The sequence below is a fragment of the Perna viridis genome, chromosome 14, assembly GCF_037379345.1.
Source record: "Perna viridis isolate PV_CMFRI_1.1 ecotype Kerala chromosome 14, ASM3737934v1, whole genome shotgun sequence".
NCBI lineage: Eukaryota > Metazoa > Mollusca > Bivalvia > Mytilida > Mytilidae > Perna > Perna viridis.
Genome location: NC_142458.1, coordinates 12,452,430 through 12,472,644, shown reverse-complemented (window position 1 = coordinate 12,472,644; position 20,215 = coordinate 12,452,430). Strand labels below are relative to the sequence as shown.

General features: G+C 32.7%; 1 protein-coding gene across 1 annotated transcript; it reads left to right on the top strand.

Annotated features, from left to right (window-relative positions):
- Positions 1–6,718: 6,718 nt before the first annotated feature.
- Positions 6,719–8,319, top strand: LOC148598233 (uncharacterized). The gene has a single exon (XM_088562190.1). It carries the CDS (start codon positions 6,914–6,916, stop codon positions 8,075–8,077), a length of 1,164 nt encoding a protein of 387 aa, XP_088418316.1. The 5' UTR covers positions 6,719–6,913; the 3' UTR covers positions 8,078–8,319.
- Positions 8,320–20,215: the final 11,896 nt, after the last annotated feature.

Here is a 20,215-nt window from a genome sequence, read left to right as displayed (position 1 = left end):
ATGTAGAAACTGAATGCGCGATTCAGAAATAAAACCACAAACTGTTTTATGGCTGCGATTTCGTTCGTAAAATGTCAAATATGAGAAGTAGACGTTTTTGTATCTTACGTCCCTGGGATAAGCTGCCCCTAGTTAAAGAGTCTTTTGAATCGGCTATTAAGCTAGTATTTGTGATTCGATGCTCCAAATAATAGCCTGGACACATTTCCTTTACATGTTTCTTGATCTGTTTCTGTTCAGAGGTTTCTAGGAGTAATTCACGTTCGAAGTCAATAATTCAATTTCTAAATTTAAGGATGTTTGACCAGAATTTCTCAACCATATTTAAGTCAGGTGTCGTAAATATCAGGGGCGATATATTGATTAAGAGGAGGTCCGGGGTTGGATCCGATTCCCTTTTCTCAATATTTTGTTAATTTCGTTAAAAAGGTGGATGAAAATGAAATCACGTTTCAAAATATAAGGATCTCTGCCTGGGAAAATATATTCGTAATTTTTTATATGATCGTATCCTGAATTTATATTAATGTAAAGTTAGTAAGATGGTGATAAACAAATAAAATATACGTGATGTTTGTCTTTGTACAGCGTATCGATTTAATTTACCCTGCCAATCCTTAGACAGAAAAATATATTTGCTGCGTAAATGTGCTGGAGAAGGATTGGATAGTTCAAACTGGTCATAAAGGAAATGAAAATGTATACTATGTATCGGGATTATTCATAAAGTTTAGTTATGGAATTTCAGCAATACAATTTAAATGTTTTACTGTTTCGATACCTCCATGCTGATTTGTACAGAAACCGGTACTAATGCTTTCAAAGGTAGTTAGACTTACGCTTGTCACGAGATTTTTACTTCACATTGATTTGCGTCACAACTCGACCCTTATCATGCTTACTCTAGTACACACGATTACGATACATGAAATATAAACGACCTGCATACACAATGTAACAAGTGAAATAAAATACAAGCGCGTATAAGAAAACACGAGACTGAAAAAAGTTAGTCCCATAAAAAATGGAGGTGACATAGGGTTTTCCTGAAGGTTAAAACCGCCATGCTCCGCTAGTGTTATTTATCAGATTTTAAGCGAGTAAAACTGGTGAGAGTCATTTCACAGGATCGTACCAAATGTAACAAAGGAAATAAAATACAAGCGGGTATAAAATAACACGACATCCAAAAATAGTTAGTCCCATAAAAATGGAGGTGATACCAGGTTTTCCTGAAGGTAAAAATGCTCTGCCAGTTGTGTCTATCAGATTTTAAGTTAGTAAAATTGATGAGTTATTTCATAGGATCATGAAAAACATGTTACATGTGGGTTCCTGTAGTGTGTCGATTTAAGAGGTTGAACATGACAAATTATGTTTTCAAAACAATTTTATTTTCATCCATTTCATGTCACAAATGTGTCCTTTTTCAAAGTTAAATGATGGTTTTCGATTGATTACAACGGTTAAAGAGAAAACTGTAATACATAGAAAACCCTTGAATTCATTGAAAAAGGAAGAATATACTTTTTTTGGGCACAATGTGGTTGCTTAGTTGGGGAAGATCTGTTTTCGAGCCATCCATTTTCTTTTTAAACATTTTTGTTTACTTGTTGACATACATATAATAAAAACATCACATTGGAACAAAATTTTAGTGGGATAAAATGTACCCTGTGCAAACCATATCGTAGGAACTTCTCGATTCTTACATACATTTTAATATATATGCTTAATATATAGTTAACTAGTTAGACTAGTTAACTAGTTAGAAAAATATAGTTAGGACTAGCCATAAAGGTTATAAATATGGCAAGAAAATTTTGCAGTAACTTTCACCAAATTTACAACAGATAATATATTTCTTCACCGTCCTTTCTCTGTTCTGCACTGTGTATTGTTATTGTGTCTATGTTGTAGTGAATGCATTACAGCAATACAATATTTTGTATTTATAATGTCATTGTTGCTATCAGTCCATCCCATAATGTATACAGATCGGTACTTACGATTTTCAAAGGTGGTTTAACTCTTGTATGCCACTAGATTTTGATTTCACGTTGATTTGAGTCACAACGCAACCCTTTCCATGTTTAATTTGGTGCACACAATCACGATAAAAACACTATAGATATAAAAGACGAAGGCTTACACATTGCAGTAAAGAAATATTCTTGAAACCATTAAGACACAGTGCAAGGTTTCGTAATTGTGTTTGTTGCATTGTTTACAGGTAAGTTTACATAAATGTTGGAATATATATATCAGAGGACCAAAAAAACGAGGAATCCGGGGTCTTTTCCGCGAAAATTGAGATTAGTTATGTAAATATTTATAGAATTTTAGACCTAAATGTAAAAATATATTTGGATACATGTAGTTTGAATACCTCTTGTATGTTTGAAGTTCTTAGTCAATTGGCTTATTTTATTAAACTACATGGTATATATTTTCTAAGATTTTATTTTTTGTTTTATTAATAACAAATAAAACTGCAGTAGCTTAACCATTCCAAAACGACAACAATTGTCGGTAACATCATGTGACGTCATGTGCTAGTTGTCATGATACTCATTTTCTCCAATTTATAGAATTCATTCACACCACAGGAGCGAGTGATTAAAAATTAGTGCCACGTGCCGGGAAATTAAAATACCACGCGCTTACCACACTTACCATGTTTACAGTTCTTATTCATAATGTTGATCAATTAAATACTTGTTGATTTAGGAATGTTATTTATATTTTAAAAGAATATTTGGCAGTATATCAACTAATCATAATGGTAGTGATATCGATGACGCAATGACTTGATGACTGGAGGGGAGGTCCTTGATGACGTAGTTGATGTTGAGAGAATTTAATATGTTATTTAATTTATAAAATTTAACTAGCTCGAGTGGAGAAATCCTGTAATCCCCTCGAGACTTAAGGAAATGTATCAATCACCAATGTGACTGTACCCTAAATTCAGGAAACAGTAAGTGTAAACATTGTATGTTTATACTCAAGTTAATTCAGTACAATATGTAAATAATACATAGGATACTGAATTAAAAAAGAGTTAATAAACAAGATATAGTCACGAGTATTATATTTTTGTTATTATCGGTGTTTTCTTTTACAAAGGGAAACTAATATCATGTTATTTCAACAATCTATTTGGGGTTTTATAAAACGTCAAAATAATATTTCCTTTCAACCAAAATACGTCTGGGTTTTCAATTCATCTTATTGTTTGTGCAAGTTGTTAAACTGGTTCGATGTGTATTTTCAGGAATAAAATCAATTTTGTGCCAACGTATGATTGAATTCTTAACTCTTTTAGAAGACATCGAAATATTTCTTCGTTTAATTATCAATCCTAGGCTGTTACCAGCTCTCCGACTGCCATCATGATATGTGTTATCATGGACAGGAAGTACACTGTATTGATTCCCAATGCCGATGTACACCAGGCGGTCCCCCAAATAGGAAAAACTATATTTTGTTTTTGTATAGAATAATTAAAAATGTGTATAATAAGGTTCGTTTTCTTTATTTTGATAGTAGATATTAACAAAAAAAATTCTTCCGCAAATAAGGGCGAATTTATACATTTAAGGATCTCGTCTTCTTATAAATTTCTTGATTCTCGGCTTATTATTGAGCAGTGAAAATGTGTAAAGTTCTATGAAATTTCACCTAAATAGAGTGTATGTATCATGACGGTAATAAAATGTAGAATTATCTAGCTCTAGTAATTTGTAATAATAAACATTTTTCATATATACGGAATACAACCCAGTTATCTTAAGGACGTAACCCACAAATACACACCAACCTGGTTGGCAGTCTAATTAGGGAAAGGAAGAACAGTAGACATGTTTTTTTTTTATTTCACTTAACCCATTTACACTTCAGTAAGTAGTTTAATAGTTTGAAATAGAAATCAAGGGAACCAAGCTTATAGCGGTAATTTAAAGAATGTAGTCCAGGAACAAAGACCGGACATGGAAAACAGACATACACAACAAAGACCATAAAGTAACTAATATCATACATACAAAGTAACAAAAGCAACTGAGCAACTCGGACTCCACCAAACAACTGGCAGCATGGACCATGTGCACGGAAAAGGTAAGCGTCCTCTGGTTTCCTAGAAACACCAGCCGAGTTGCTCATAAAATGTCAAGTCCGCGGTGGACAAACGAGGAAAGGAAAACTATGACCAATTGAATAAATCAGTTTCCATGGTGCAGATTCACACACCATAACGATCCACGAGTTCATGATGACAACCATAAAACTTCTGTAGTGATGACTTCAATCTTGTAGTAATATTAACCTGTTCCAGAAGCCTAGCGCGATACAAAACGTCTGCGTAGTTTCGGAAAGCTTTGGCATAACGTATGAGTTGTGATACGAACACTCCATACGCAGGTGCTGAAGGGATGTTGTCACAGATGAAAGGAAAGTTGACTATTCTGAATGAAAAGTCATCATGTTTGTCGTAAAGATTGGTCAATAGTTTTACGTTACACCATCGATACGACAAACGTGATGACTTTTCATTCAGAATTTTTATCATCGATTTCTAAGTGTAGGTGAAGATATGAAGCTGACCTCACAGTGTCTGTAGTATCCATTATCTCAAGTTCTTTAGATGCGATGTATCAAATCCCCGAAATTAGGATTGTATGAAGATGGTACGTCATCTATATAGCGGCAACTAAGATAAAAGGATCTAGCTGAACGATGTTCTTCTTTCGGATCAGATCAGCAATAAAGTCAGCCTCATAAGAGTGATGGAATAGGTTAGCAAGTAGAGGAGCACAACTTGTTCCGATTGGAATGCCAACGTTTTGTTGAAAAACGCGTCCACCACACTGGACAAATATGTTGTAGATTAAAAATTCCAGCATATTGTAGACAACTTCTTCTGTATATTTGGAAGATGATTAGGAATTATTTTCACAAAGTATGAGAAATCTCTACCAAGAATTATGTATTTGTATCTAGGTGTACCATCTTTTTGGGAAAACAACGATGTATAATATTTTTTGAGTCGGGGTTTTAACTGAGTATGAGGTATAAAAGTATATAGTTTTGAAAAATCATAGGTTTTAATGCTATCATATTTTGATAATAGTCTTGAACTGATTGTTTCCAAAAGATCTTTCGAATTTTTCAGGATCGACACTACGGGAGTAACAAGTTTTGTGGTAGGACTGCAGACCCTCTTTGTCAGCTGTGAGTATATAAAAGTTGTGAAAGAGGTTTGGTGGTACATTTTGCAGATCCAGCCATGACACGTTGTTTGTATGGATTCTTGTGGAGTTCAGAAATCCAGTATATAGACGGTAAATCATAATCATCGTCCTTGGTAGAGAGACCAAAAGAGGATAGCGCAGATTTATGGTTTTCCACAACCTCTTCTTTCGAAAGTGTGGTAGCAGTATAGGTCTTATCACTGCTATTATTTTCTACGTCTACCTCTGATAATAAACATTTGATGTAAAACGTGCAGACAAAAACAATGTTATTTTGAGCATTATTACTAATAATAAATTATTTAAATGTTACAAAGTACATACCGCAACTGCAATAAGTCAAATATTTGAATTTGAAGTTTACTGCTGTCCATTGCGCAAATTAGACAGCTAACTAGTCTCTCAGAGAGTTTTTTGTTTCCTTTGCTCAAAAATTGTTAAAAAACGCAATCAAAGTCGGGTTTTAGAAGCGTAAACGTTACTTGAAATTCACAGATACAAATGCAAGATACCCAGTTCGCCAACTTCTGGGTGAATCTAGAAAATTATCGGAAAAATGGAGGTCAATTCGATCTAAAATATAAAATGGTTGTTCACATGCCAATGTTTGCTAATTTTTTACCACATAGTTTAAAAAAGAAGAGTATATTTAAATACCGTGAAAATTTTCCTCCCCCTGGATCTGCCATTGCATTAGCTAGCGAGATATCGAACCAAAAAATGCATGTAAAAGTTTAACAGGTAGTCCTGTTCATTTTCATGCGATCAACGTCCATAATGACAAAGAAATCAATAAGTCTTAAAAGTATATACTTAGGCAAGGTAGCATTAAAATAGAAAATCAGTATTTTGATATGGAATGCCTATTAGTAAATAGTTACTTTCAATATATCCATCAGTTTGAGATAAAGGGACTACAGAAACAGCTTGTTGTGCATCTTTTTTGGATCCATATTTCGAATTACTAAGGTTTATAATAAAGTAGACGACTTCAATTTCAATATAATAATTTTTCTTTACCCGTGCAACAATATACCTTCATCTCCCGAATATACTGTTTATATTTCATAATTGATTCGCTTGAGCAAGTACTAACTACTTTGATTTCCTTGAACGCCATAAATATCTGTGTAATAGGCTCCTGAGTCAGAGGTATGATGAATTGCATGAATGTATGTTTTTTTTTTATATAAGTGCAGATCTGAATGCATAAATGATTATCGTTTTATGAAAGTATAGCATACGTAAACTGAAAAAGCATCGTTTGTTCAATGTTTATGTTTACACCATTATTCACTCACGTTTTGGCAGCGTCTGAGTTTTATATGGATCGGTACTTAAATTATTAAATGAGTCAAGTTAAAAGTTCGGTTTTGTTTGAATTGATGACCTTCATTTGGTCAAAAACGATATTTATGTTCAAGTGTTTATCATGTATATATGTACATGTATAATTTAAAAGCTCATTATGTTATATTGAATACTACATGTACCGTGTGACTCTGGTAACATTTCCGATGAGTATTTGATGGTAGGTGATACGATGCACATTGGTATAAAACCGGGGGAAATACATTACTGTACATCTTAAGAGTGCCTTTTCTTAGAGCGTAAAAGTTAACATTCTTGGAAAAGTTCCAGATCAAAGCAAAAACGTGAATATGAATGAAAGTCACCAGTTGATTGCGCTAGAGGAATTAAACAATGAAATAGTTCGGATTTTGATACCCAATGCTCTCATCTTATTTATTTATATCATAGCATCGGTCTCTGGAAATTTGTTAGTAATATATGTTTATTCATTCAAGCTCAGTTCTAGAAAAAATGAGCGTTATCTGATCCCTATTTTGGGAGTATTTGATATGGTGGCCTGCGTAGCTGGAAGTTCATTTGCTCTTATGATAAATTTCCACTATTACATATTCCGATGGGATATTATTTGTCGGTTATTTTGGACATTTAATAAGTTTACGTCTTTGAGCTCTGCATTCATGTTATTAGTCATAGCAGTGCAACGGTACTGCGCTGTATGCAAACCATTCGGATGGCAGCTAAACAATTCTAGAGGGAAATATGTGGTAGTCGGTAATATAGCTCTTTCGCTTGTGTTAGCCTTGCCATGTCTTTACCTAATTGGGGTTAATAAAAAAATAGTTGAATACAAGAGCATAAACATAACAGTTTACGAGTGTGGAATTGATGGAAATAACGATAGATACGATAAGATTTATTCGATGACGCTTTTTCTTGTTTGTTTTACTGGAATCATGGCTCTTTCAATCTTGTATATATTGATTGTTAGAACAGTCTATAAACAAGAAGCATTCAAGGAGAGGAGGCGAATAGGCAAGAGAAAGCAAGCGATACCTTTAGCTAGAATTAATATCATTTCGAAGAATGAGACAATATCTGGAACAAGTGAAAGTGAAATCGGAAATGAAAAGGACAAGAGCGCTTTAAAATCTACAGATGGAAGTCGGTGCTTCGAGGTATCCTGTCGAAATGGACCTAAACAAGATAAAGCATCCGGCTCATTAAAGAATTTTAAAAATGTATTAGAACGAGTTTCTAGGAAAAATAAAATTTCATTGATGTTTCTATTTATAACAGTTTTATTCGTTGTATCATATTTTCCAAGAATAACGCTGATGATTCTTGAATCTACAAACGAAAAGTTTTGGGACCAGTTAACTGAATCACACTTTGTTATTTTAACGATTATATACAAGGTATATTTGATTAACAACATTGTTAATCCAATCATCTATTTTATTTTTGATACACCTTTCCGGAAAGCTTGCAGAGCTCTCTTCAAAAGGCGTTGAGACATTTGTGGATACGTAGTGCATAAGTGTCGGTTTTTCACGTTTAATGTGTATTTTAGCGATGATTTGCTTCAACAGACATGAGTAAATTGATAGTCCGTTTGTTTTATATATGTATTCTACAAATAAAATTGACTTTTTATTTGAAAACCTGTGCTCCCTAAATACCGAAAAATAACACGAAGTAAAGTACTTTCCAATTTTGTATTCAAATATTCAAATAAAATGGTGTTTTTGTTTCATTTTGATTTGTTTAGATTACTTTTCCAGGTGATTTGTATAGAATGTAAGTAACAATGTTCATTATTTAAAGTTTGGCTGTTATAATATGTGTTCTATGACGAAATAAATCTCCTAGACGTGTTGCAAATAGACAATGAAAGTGTACTAACATGACATAAAACTGACATACGGATGAGGCATAGAACCGTGGACACATCCGAGGCTCTGCCGACCATATTGGTATATCAAAGTTTTTGTTCAGCCCGTGCACTGTTAATGTCTTTATACAGCATCAAAGCGTTAAAAGAAAAATAACTTTTTAAGCATGAAAAACTACGTTTTGATTTTGAAGCGGGCTACATCCTGGCCACTTTCACACACTGTAACGTTTGTGACGTTGCAACAGTAAATTATATCCAGTCACGTGCGCACACGTATATCACTTTTACATATACAGTCAATGCATTTTGACTCCTCAAATAGAACAATTGCAGGATAAAATATCCTTTTTAATGTGTAAAACTCGGACTTTTTAAATAGAAAATTAACTAAGAAAGTCATTCCTCATAATTTGATTTAAGTATAAAAAATAGTATATATAAAATGTTTATATCACTCACTGGAAGGATCTATTGTCATGTTTTTGTATTAAAAGGATGACTTAATCCGGACAACTGATACAACATCTTCGTGTAAAAATGACTTCACAAAATATCGTTTATTGCATTTATCAATTATTTTCTGCGGAATCTGGAGGTTTTTTTTTGTGTTTTTGCTTTTGCTTTTGCTTTTGCTTTTGTTTGTTTGTTTTTTGTTTTTTTTTCGTTTTGTTTGTTTTTTTTAATGTTTTTTGTTTTTGTTTTGTTTTGTTTTGTTTTTTTTTTTTTTTTGGGGGGGGGAATTTAAAATTCAGACATATTGGTCACATTCTTTGGCAGATATAATATTTTTTGTAACATCTCTTCATTCGATTGGCATTCATGGTTGGAATATTTATGTTGTCGACCAATTTGGCTAATACTTCCTTCTGATAAATAATGTAAAGCGTTTTTCACAAATACATTTTGCTTCAATACTTTACTTAGGTTTCCAGGTTATGTATGGGTGAACGTCAAAACAACGTTTTGTTGTCAAAGTATGCAAACGTTTATTTATACATATTAAGACGTGTTCGGTCTGTGAGATGAGAGACAATATTTTTCATCCAAACGTTTTACTTTTTAAATTTGTTTATTAGTTCATATTCATACTTAACATCGTAAGTAGCGTCTATCCAGTATTGTTCGAACTCACTTAAATATAATTTCAGGTAGGTTGGTCGTAGGATTTGCCTAAAACGAATTGAGCTATTTGCACTCAAATATCATTAATTTGGCTAACATCCTCTATCACAAACATGTTACCAACAAAATCCCCCCATATTTTAAAGACATATCCCAATTATTTCATATCCGTATACTTCACCCATTGCGTCCAAAATTTTCAATTATAAAAGGCTATTGCAGAATCTCGAGATTGAGGACTTCAAGGCTAAACCACCTGACTGTTCTTGCAAAAGCTCTCCATTCAAATATGGTCCTTCTTGGCACGTCGTTACGGGGGATTTCTCTGCGGATGCAGTCAAGGACTATGCAGGAAAATGGATACAACGAGAACAAGAAGACATTGATTCTCTGTCAGAGTGGTTAAAGACCATGAGGTCTTTAATTTTGAAACGAATGAAAGTTTTAAGTAGGTCAATAAGTGCCAAGGATACATCAGTTTTCAAAGACATCGATGTAGCAAAAAAAATGTATACTATACATGAAAAGTATGTTGTCGTACCAGCAGGCAAAGCCCAAAACAACATTGTTTTTGTCTGCAAAACGTTTTATATCCAATGTTTATTATCAGAGGTAGACGTAGAAAATATTAACAGTGATAAGATCTATACTGCTATCGCACTCTCCAAAGAAGAGATTGTGGAAAACCAAAAATCTGTGCTATCCCCTTTTGGCCTCTCTACCAAGGAAGATGATTGTGATTTACCGTCTATGTACTGGATTCCTAAACTCCACAATAATCTATACAAACAACGTTTCATAGCTGGATCTGCAAAATGTAACCCCTCTTTCAAAACTGTTAACTTCATACTCACAACTGTCAAAGAGAGTCTGCGGTTCTACCACAACACTTGTTACTGCCTTAGTGGTATTAATTCAATGTGGATCCTGAAAAATTCGAAGAGACTATCAATTCAAGACTATTATCTGAATATAATAGCATTAAAACGTATGATTTTTCAACACTGTATACTTCTATTCCCCCATACTCAGTTAAAATCCCGACTTAAAACATTATACATCGTTGTTTTTCCACAAAAGATGGTACACAATACAAATATATAGTTCTTGGTAGAGATTCCTCATACTGTGCAGGAAATAATTCCAAATCATCTTCCAAATATACAATGGAAGATGTTTACAAAATGCAGGAATTTTTAATCGACAAAATATTTGTCCAGTGTGGTGGACGTGTTTTTCAACAAACAATCGGAATTCCACTGGGAATAAATTGTGCTTCTTTACTTGCTGACCTATTCCTTCACTCTTACGAGGCTGACTTCATAGCTGATATGATCCGATCTGATAATTTGATCTCAGTTTCCGCTATATAGATGAAGTATTATCTTTAAACAATCTTAATTTGATACATCGCATCTATCCCAAAGAACTTAAGATAAAGGATACTACAAACACTGTGAAGTCAGCCTCATATCTTAATGTACACTTAGAAATCGATGGTAACGGAAAACTATTGACGAAACTTTACTTTACTTTACTTTACTTTAATAGGATAAACAGAATCGCCACGAAAACAGCTTGGCAACTCAGGTGAAGGTAGGTAATTCTTGATTAATGTGACTTGTCAAAACACTATGTGGAAAGTAGCACTCTTGGCATAAGTGAAAAGCCTATCTAAATATGGTAAAGGAAAAATTTCTAGAGATATGTACAAAGAAATGGAAAACTGATATGGCTGCCATGTCAAAACTTAAGACATACATTAAGTTGCAAGATGACATTTCATAGGGGCATATCCTTGACAAAAAAATTGTCAGTAAAACAACGCTCCACCATCTCAAAACTTAGAACTGGAACTTAAACAATCGAAATAGAGACAGGAAGATATCACAGCAAACCCCTACAAGAAAGACTCTGTAAGACATGTTCAAATGGAGAAGTCGAGGATGAAATACACTTTCTTTTGCTTTGTCCATGGAGAGACATGCAATGATTAAACCCATTAAAGACTTGATATTCATTCAGATTAACGTGACATGGATGAACTGTTTAAAATACTGTTACCAAAGCTAGACGTAGTCTGTGATGTAGCAAACTTCCTTATCTCCGCTTTCAATAAGCAATCCAGTCTTGCGTAAACAGTCCTCGTATCTACGACATTTATCTTGATTTTGCATTTGGTTGAATTAAATAATATATAAGGTGACACATTGGAAACATTACTCTCAAATTAAGTAAATATCCCTATTTATTACTTATTTTTTTTAAACTTTCCTCAAGTTTATTTACATTATCTCATTCAAATCTTATTTGATGCAAGAAAGATAACCCTGAGATTCAATTTTTCCTTATGATGGTACAATATTAATATTAATAACATATCAAAACTCTTTGCTATTGTCTGACTAGAACAAAAAAATGACTATCTGTAGGTAAAATCATACCACTTTTATATGTTTAACTTCTATAATAAAAAAAACTAGTTGCACAGTACAAATTGCGAATTTTTTACTGGTGATATTTTTTTTAAGATTATGAGTTCACTGTTGTATATGTTCATCTATATGCTGCATGCTTGCATATCAAGTATGGAAGTAGTGTGAAATGTATTTATGTTTGAATTACCTGTGTGTAATAGGGATATAAAATGGTGTATTGGAAATATTATCCTCGATTTAGTGAATACCCATTTCTATTCTTTATTCAGATTTGCCCCTTTTGTCTTTCTTTCTTGTAAACAAACATAACTCTTGTTTTAAACTTTTTCGTCTTGTGATATTGTACATGGATTAACAGTTTTTCAAAACTCTTACGTATATTCGGTTTAGAATAAAACACAATTGTGTATAGATAAAATAAATAATTTTAGCCTCAAAATTGAAAGTCGGAAAATATTTCAAATTTATATGTTATAACTGTAATCAACCTTTAAAGGCTGGTTGGTTAAAAAGCATAAATATATTTAGTGCCATGACTATGTATGAATGTGATGTTGTGTTTATAAATTCCAAGATTCACTTAAAAATAAAATATCTAGCTATATGTACCATCAGTTTGGGAAGTTGTATGTGTGTACCATCAGTTTGGGAAGTTGTATGTGTGTATACTTTGTAAATGCTATTAAGAACCAGACCGGTCTCGGAAAATACTCGCTAGCTTTGATGTAAATACAAACCAAATCATAGCTTTTTCCAAGATAGGTATGCCAAAACGGTCTACAGCGTGGTGCCCAGATATGTTTTTTAAAATGACGTAATATAATCGATAATACCCATAATTGGTGCTTAAATATTGGGAAATAACTCAAAACAAAATGAATACAAAAGAATTAGAATCTGAAAGAGACGAAACAATTGTAAATAGAATGAAACAAAACGAAAAGAAATTAAGGAAATTTTAAATACGTTTCGTAATTTATACGTAACACATGTTTTACCTATGCCGGTCGATTTGACTCAAAGATATTTCGGATCATAAAAATTCTGAACATGAATCAAGTTAATTGAAGAGTGAATCCGGACAAGAAAGGTTATTAGTTAATTGTGAAGAAATGATACTTCTAGAAAGGTCAAAGTGACAGAATACAGGGAAATACCCAAAAACTTTGATAAGGCAATGTTCATGCAACAGAACGTATATCAGTGCATTAGTAGTTACATCTTGCAAGAATGTCACGTTTATGTTCTCAGACTTATGATAAGTTGTTTGAACGTCAAGTAATTTCATATCCAAGATGTCAGCTGTAAGATGATAGCGGCATATATGCGTGGAGGGGATATTTGTTTTTTGCGCAATTTGGTTTCCTGTAGCGCTGAGAAGCATTCTGGCCAATGTTTACATACTTTCGCTCTTTCTTAAATTCATATTTTGGTTTCAATGAATATGTGAAAAATTCTGATTCGTCGTTAAAACTCATAGAAAGTTTGCGCTTAATTTCAATCTAGTAAAATATATTCAAGTAGGCATATATTTTATAATTGCAATGTTTACAGTTTCTTTATCATGTGTATATTTTGTAATTCATATTTTGTATGGTTTTCATTTTATTGAACAGCATATGAATAAAATGTTAATTTTCAATAAATCTGTGTGTTTCGATGAACAGGAACCAGCTTCGTATGCCTCATTAATCTCATGGAATATGCCTTTTTGGTGTAAACGGTACGACAATGTCGGGGTCATCCCAGTAAAGACGTGTAGTAGTTAAGCTGTACCCAGTGAGAACCAAAATCGGCGAACATTTGTAAATGGTATATGCCTCTGTTGTCGTTATGTATATAATGTTCTTCTTGGGTTTGGAAAGGTTTTATCAAATCATAAGAGTATATAAAATATAAATGGTACCCGACTTAAAATGCATATCTTCATGTATATAATATGCTTCTGAGATTTGAAAAGGTTTTATCAAATCATAAGAGTATATAAAATATAAGTGGTACCCGACTTAAAATGCATATAAAATGCGATCTGTTCGTGATTAATACATGCAGTGTTGGACTTCTCTTCATTAATTCTCATTTTGTATGGTTACAATCTGTCGCATTTTTCTTCATAAGAGATTGTTAATGTTATTGTTTTCAAAACGATAATTTATGGTGAATATAAAATCAAATATTGTTATGAAATAACATTAAAAGTAGATTTAGGAACTGTGCTAGTGTAAGAGAAATGTCATCGTTACCTATAGAGAATGCATTTCGCATAAAATGAAACAAGCACAATACACTTGCACTTTACGTGAACTACCCATTCCTATTTAATATAAGAAGGGAAATCATAACATTTGTAAAATCCCCCTTTCCATTTACATGCCTTTTCGAGTATAGGGTTTGTAAGTCTCGTTCTACATGTTCTAGTTTCAGTTTTCCTTCCGGAATTTTAGATGTAGAACGTATTGAATTCCGGAGGCCGGTCTGCATTCTATTGTTCACTTCCGGGAAATGAAAACGCTGTATCACTATGCAAAATCTTCTATTTCTATGCTTTTCTTAACATTATTAAACAGTAGAACTAGATATTTGTCATTTTTTATCAGTATTTTTTCACAAAAATATATTTTGCTTTTAGCATTGAACTCAATGCTATGTTAATGACGAATCTCTTTGCATTTGAATGGGAGATGAAGACCCATTCTCATGAAATCACGGAGTCAAGTGACGAGACTTACATACCCTATAATTGGTATTTGCAAAGAGACAGTGGATGACCACGACTTGCTCAATATACAAAGAATAAAGTATTTAACATGCATTACCATGAAGTATCGTTCTGGTATTTTTATCCCTGCATCTAACTTCGTTTTTCTTTTAACGACGCTTGAAAAACGCTGCAATATTTTGGAACTCTATCTACATAAAAACGATATTTTGTGTTAATATCATCGATATCTTAACCAAGTTTAATGCCATATGTAAATCTCATCATTCTAGATTGAACGTAGCTTGGCTTTTGACCAAAAAGAACTGTTCCCTTTAACACCACTAACCCAGCTTTATCTGTGATAGTTACTTTCATATTTTTAAATTTATCCCGTATTGCTTCCTGTAGTAACAAGCATTCGGCAAACCCACTAGCTATAAGCAAGTTAGTTACACCCTTTGAATAATGACGTGTGAGAACTTCATTCATGCATTCAAGTATTTTGTCTAATGTTGGTTGAAAAACGTTCCGCATCATATCTGCGTTAATACGAAGTTTGTCTGCTTTGACCAGAATAATCGAGCTGAGGGATGAAATCTTCTGAAAAAAGACTACTTATATAAGTTATCAATGGAAACATAAGGGATAGTAATGTTAATCTTTCCTCTTCTATTTGGAGTAATAAACCGCTTTACGGTTCAAACTCTCTTAACAAATCAAGTTAATAGTCCGGTGTTTCATTTTGTTGTGTAAGCAGTGGTCAGCCAAAAACGTTCGTTAACAATTGAATAAGTCTTGCATCTACTTATGTCACCACAGTCTTTCCCAGCTGTTCTTGTCATTTCCTTTAACTTTCCATCTTGTAGTTTCTCGTTTAGTGTTATATGTGTTGTTCTTATTAGGGCAGACATTCATAAAACATCGTAAAATAATTGATCTCTTGTGTAAATTGCTACCATTGTAATCATGAAAAATCAAGAAACAATTAGTATTACATGCTACCATTTGTTTTGTTTTGTTTTGTTTTGCTTTTTGTTTAGTTTTCTTTTTTTTTATTTGTAATTCATTTGTTCCTACTAGATCAAGATGATGTTTGTATGATTTTCAAAATAATTTTATAGTGTCTTATATTTTCTTTCTGGAATAAAGAAGACTCACTTCCATGTAAATATTTTCTTTAAAGTAGGAAGTTATGTATACATATCTAGTTGTCGACAAGCAGCTACTGGATTGGATAAAAAAACAATGTAATCGTCCGTGGATAAGAACTTTACAAGGTCAATTTTGATCGTGACCCTCTTGGCTCAGGATTTACATGGACAATATTAGTCCTTTCAAAGGTTATTTTACCTTCAGCAAGAAGTACAATCTCAGTTATACGGAATTGCAAATTTTCCTTTGTTTGACCTTCCAATCATCTTTTATGAGTTGCGTTTAAGTCCTCTCTAAATGAAAATGACCGTAAAAGTCATTAAAAACATTCACTTCACTATTATAACAGTGGGAACTCCAAGACAACATACATCAATAGTATTTGTCAAATGTCAAGTCAGAGAGTTGTAAATGTAAAATAATCTTGATAATGTACGTTGTGGTTTCAATAACATAATTGAAAAAAAAAATATTAAACAAATTTTAATGATTTTTCTGTATTTATATGAATGAAATATGAATCAAAGCTTATTATTTTCATGACTCTGTTGTGAACTTGGTATATCATTTTGTAGAAACAAGGAATCACTTCATGAATTGTTTTCCGGTTACACAATCAATATAAATATGGTAGAGACAATCCTAGTGAATGATTCGAGTAGCGTATATAAAATATATATATATATCATACATTTCCTGGTCTTCATGGCGCAAAAACTTTTAAATTGATATAAATGCATTACACATTCTCGATAACTTTCGTACATCTAATCATTCTAACACGCCTTCTCAACAATATTTAAGTGACGAGCAAGATGACGACGGTCACGATTGAAGTCAACTTGCAGATGGATATATATAGTAACTAGGTGCTTCGTTGAAGGTCAGTTCAATGTAAACTGCGCTATGGTTTTAACTTGTCTAATCCAGAAACTTTAAAGTCATTATTTATCAGTATTACTATATTTTGAACAATGACAACCAGAAAACCTCTCCAAGCCGAACCAATTTTAGAGTAAAAAAATTCCATTAGACTAGTTTGACAGTGTAACTGAAGGAGAGTCCTAAACTCAAATTATCACGAATCACAATACAGGTTTTGATTAAAATAATACAAATACTTTAGTAAAAAACATGTATAGGTCCGCTTTCAAGGGACATTGGTTTTGACGAATAGGAAACAATTCATTTTCCAAATAAAACACTTGAAAATTGTATTAACACATTCAGGGTACCGAGAAAACAAACTAAAACAAAGAACCGATTTGCGTAAAAATTAGCATAAAATGAAGAAAAGAATTATGGGTGCCGATTGTCAGATAAATCAATATCACTAATTGCAAAATTATTCTGATCAATGTATATTAAACATACTAGGTTGAGTATTCAAATCTTCCCCGAGCACCTTGATTTTTCAATGTTTTTTATCTGTTCATTAGATTTAAGATATAACTCCATTTATTTATACTAACAAACAATTATGTATATGATTATATAAATATTAAATATACCGTTTTTATAAACAAGGATCACTTAGTATATAAGGACATTGTATTACTGAACATTTACACCGGGATGTGATGGCCCGGATTAATCCTTAATGACCTACCAATATGTACACTTACCTGTAGGTGTGATGACACTGAATTTCCTACCAATCAAGCCAGTGAGACAGTTTTGCATGTTTGCTATAATTTGTACAATTTGTTCTCTCCACATGTCTGTCAAAGCCTGTCCAAACACAATTGGAGTCAGATAGCTTAAAATTAATAGATTGATTAATAGTTTATTAGATGAAGGCCTACCCTGATAAATTCCAGGCACGTGCCGTGGGCCGATATAACTTAATAGAAAAAATATTTCTTTCGATCTAAATGAAATAAAATGTGAGGATGATGTTAAACTTTTAGGCGTAACATTAAATTGCCGTTTTATAAGCACTGATACTCACATGGTCAACATTTGTAAAAAGGCATCTAAACAAATAAATGTTTTAAAAAGGTAGGGAAGAACTTTAATTAGTTTGCAAGGTCAACAATTCGTCCACTTTCGTCTTGTCCAATTTTAGTTCTAACACTTGGCATTTTTGTAATGAGATATATTCTAAAAAATAGAAAGAAATCAAGAAAGGGTCCTTAAATTCTTCTATAACGATTGCACCAGTACATGTGAGGAGCTTTTATGAAATCGAAAATGCCATCACTGATAGTAGAAGAATTTGAAATTCAATATTTCTATGATAAAATATAGACGCAGCCTGATATATGTACATTATATAATTGAAATAAAAGGAAATACATATAATTTCAGATATCAGAACATAGCAAAACTACCTAGCGTCAGAACACCAAGGTATGCGTTAAATTCCTTTTTAGTTATGTTTATGCAAACACCTGGAATGACTAGCCAGACCATTTTTACAAAGACTCCGATTTTACTAAATTTAAGAATTTTCTGAACTCATGGAATGGCAAGTCATGCCATTGTTCTGCTTGCTGATGGCAACAGCTTTGTTTACATGCTTTTTTAATATTGAATCCTTTTTCCATTTAAATTTTATTTGCATTTTCTTCCATATGTGATGACTAATATTTTGTATGTCTGAATGAAAATATACTTTAAATAGACAGATGTCATGTATTCTGCTTATGATGTAAATGCTATTTATGTAATGTATATCAATAAGTAAAAAAAATGGGTAACGGCAAAATTATCGAACACTAATCTTATTTATAACAAAGTCAAGTCCAAAATGGATATTACACCATCGGAGCAGCTGGTGCAGTAATGCTCCTGACTTGGTACGAGCATTTTAAATGGTGGGTTAAATCTAGGTTTTACAGCACACTAAACTCCCTCTTTCATCGGGCGTGAATATGCTAATGGTTATTAAATGGCATTTGCAAGCTATTGAGTCATAATCGGTAAACTAGCGGTCACATCAGCACAAAGATCAATTTACAAAAAAAAAAAATCATTATTCGTTATTTCAGAAGAAACTGACTATGTTCAACCAAAGACTGATCTCTAAAAAAATGAATTTAGTAAGAGACTTTTGGGACGCTTTTCCTCGTACCTCGTATTCAGGAGTCTGTTACAAAGATAGGAGTTCACGGAAATCAGAGTAGTTAATACTTGCTCTAGCATAGCAATATAAATACCATATGCATGAGATGAAGGTACACTGCTGCACAGGTTAGTAAAAATTATGATACTAAAATTAAAGTCGTCTCTTTTATGATAAACTTAAGTGCTGAAATGACCACTATTGCAGATTTGAGATGTAGTATAAACACTACAAGCTCTTATGTTTACATATGTATGTATGTTTATGCAAACATTTACTATTGATATGATTTCTCTCTTGAAATAGAATATTAATTGTATTGTTCAAAGTAGTATTACAATAAACGGATTGACTGTTAATATGCTTGTATAATCATTACAAATCATGGACGTTAATTAATGTCTCCATTGAAAATATTAATCAGGTATCACTTGAAAGTGAAATCCAGTAATAAAAAGATCAAACATTCACATGGAATCAATGGAATATGATATAATTCGAATATATTTTACACTTCATTAAAAAAAACGGAAATGGGGAAAAATTACATTAAAAATGTGGTCAACTGTTACTGAAAACATAGGAGCGGTTGGTCATTTAAAACAACACGCAAACGAAGTAAATTGAAACTTGTCTGAACTGAACCCATTTTGGACTTTAAAATTGTGTTCTGCTCACAAATTTTCAAAATAAAGGGTCAATTTAGATTTTAAATTGGTGTAAAGACACTTTATATCGTGTTTGGTTGAGACCGATTTTCAAATCATTCAAGGTTCAGTTTAGACAAGTTTTCACAAAAGAATGACATTCTTCCTTTACGTCTGAATTGTCCTCTCTCCACCTGTGTATAGAAATTCTCAGATTAGCGCTTAAAATTAACACAGGAAGTTTGGATCAAACATGTCAGATTTTCGGCTACGTACCAGATAAGAACCTCTTATCTTTTTGTGCCCATTGTCGTGTGAAAACGTTTAAGTCATATATAGAAGAGTTTACATGTGGGACTATACGTAATCAAACAGTAACTATATATAGAAATAATGATATGTCGTCCAAAGATTATATCATGTTGAAAGTCTTATGCTTTTATAGTCATCACTAGGACCTAGTTGAATGTTGTGGATTTCCTATTTCTAGAATAACAAATAATAAACAAACTACATTTTTCAATAGTGTTCACTCATCGTGCCGGGCAGGAAATACTGCGGATGTCTTGCAAGTAGCCAAAACTGTTCATTCCTTTTGAACTCCTGTATGCATCCTTGTTTTTCTTGG

Coding starts and splice junctions, on each gene's coding strand:
- LOC148598233 (XM_088562190.1), top strand. CDS start 6,914: ATGAATGAAAGTCACCAGTTGATTGCGCTAGAGGAATTAAACAATGAA.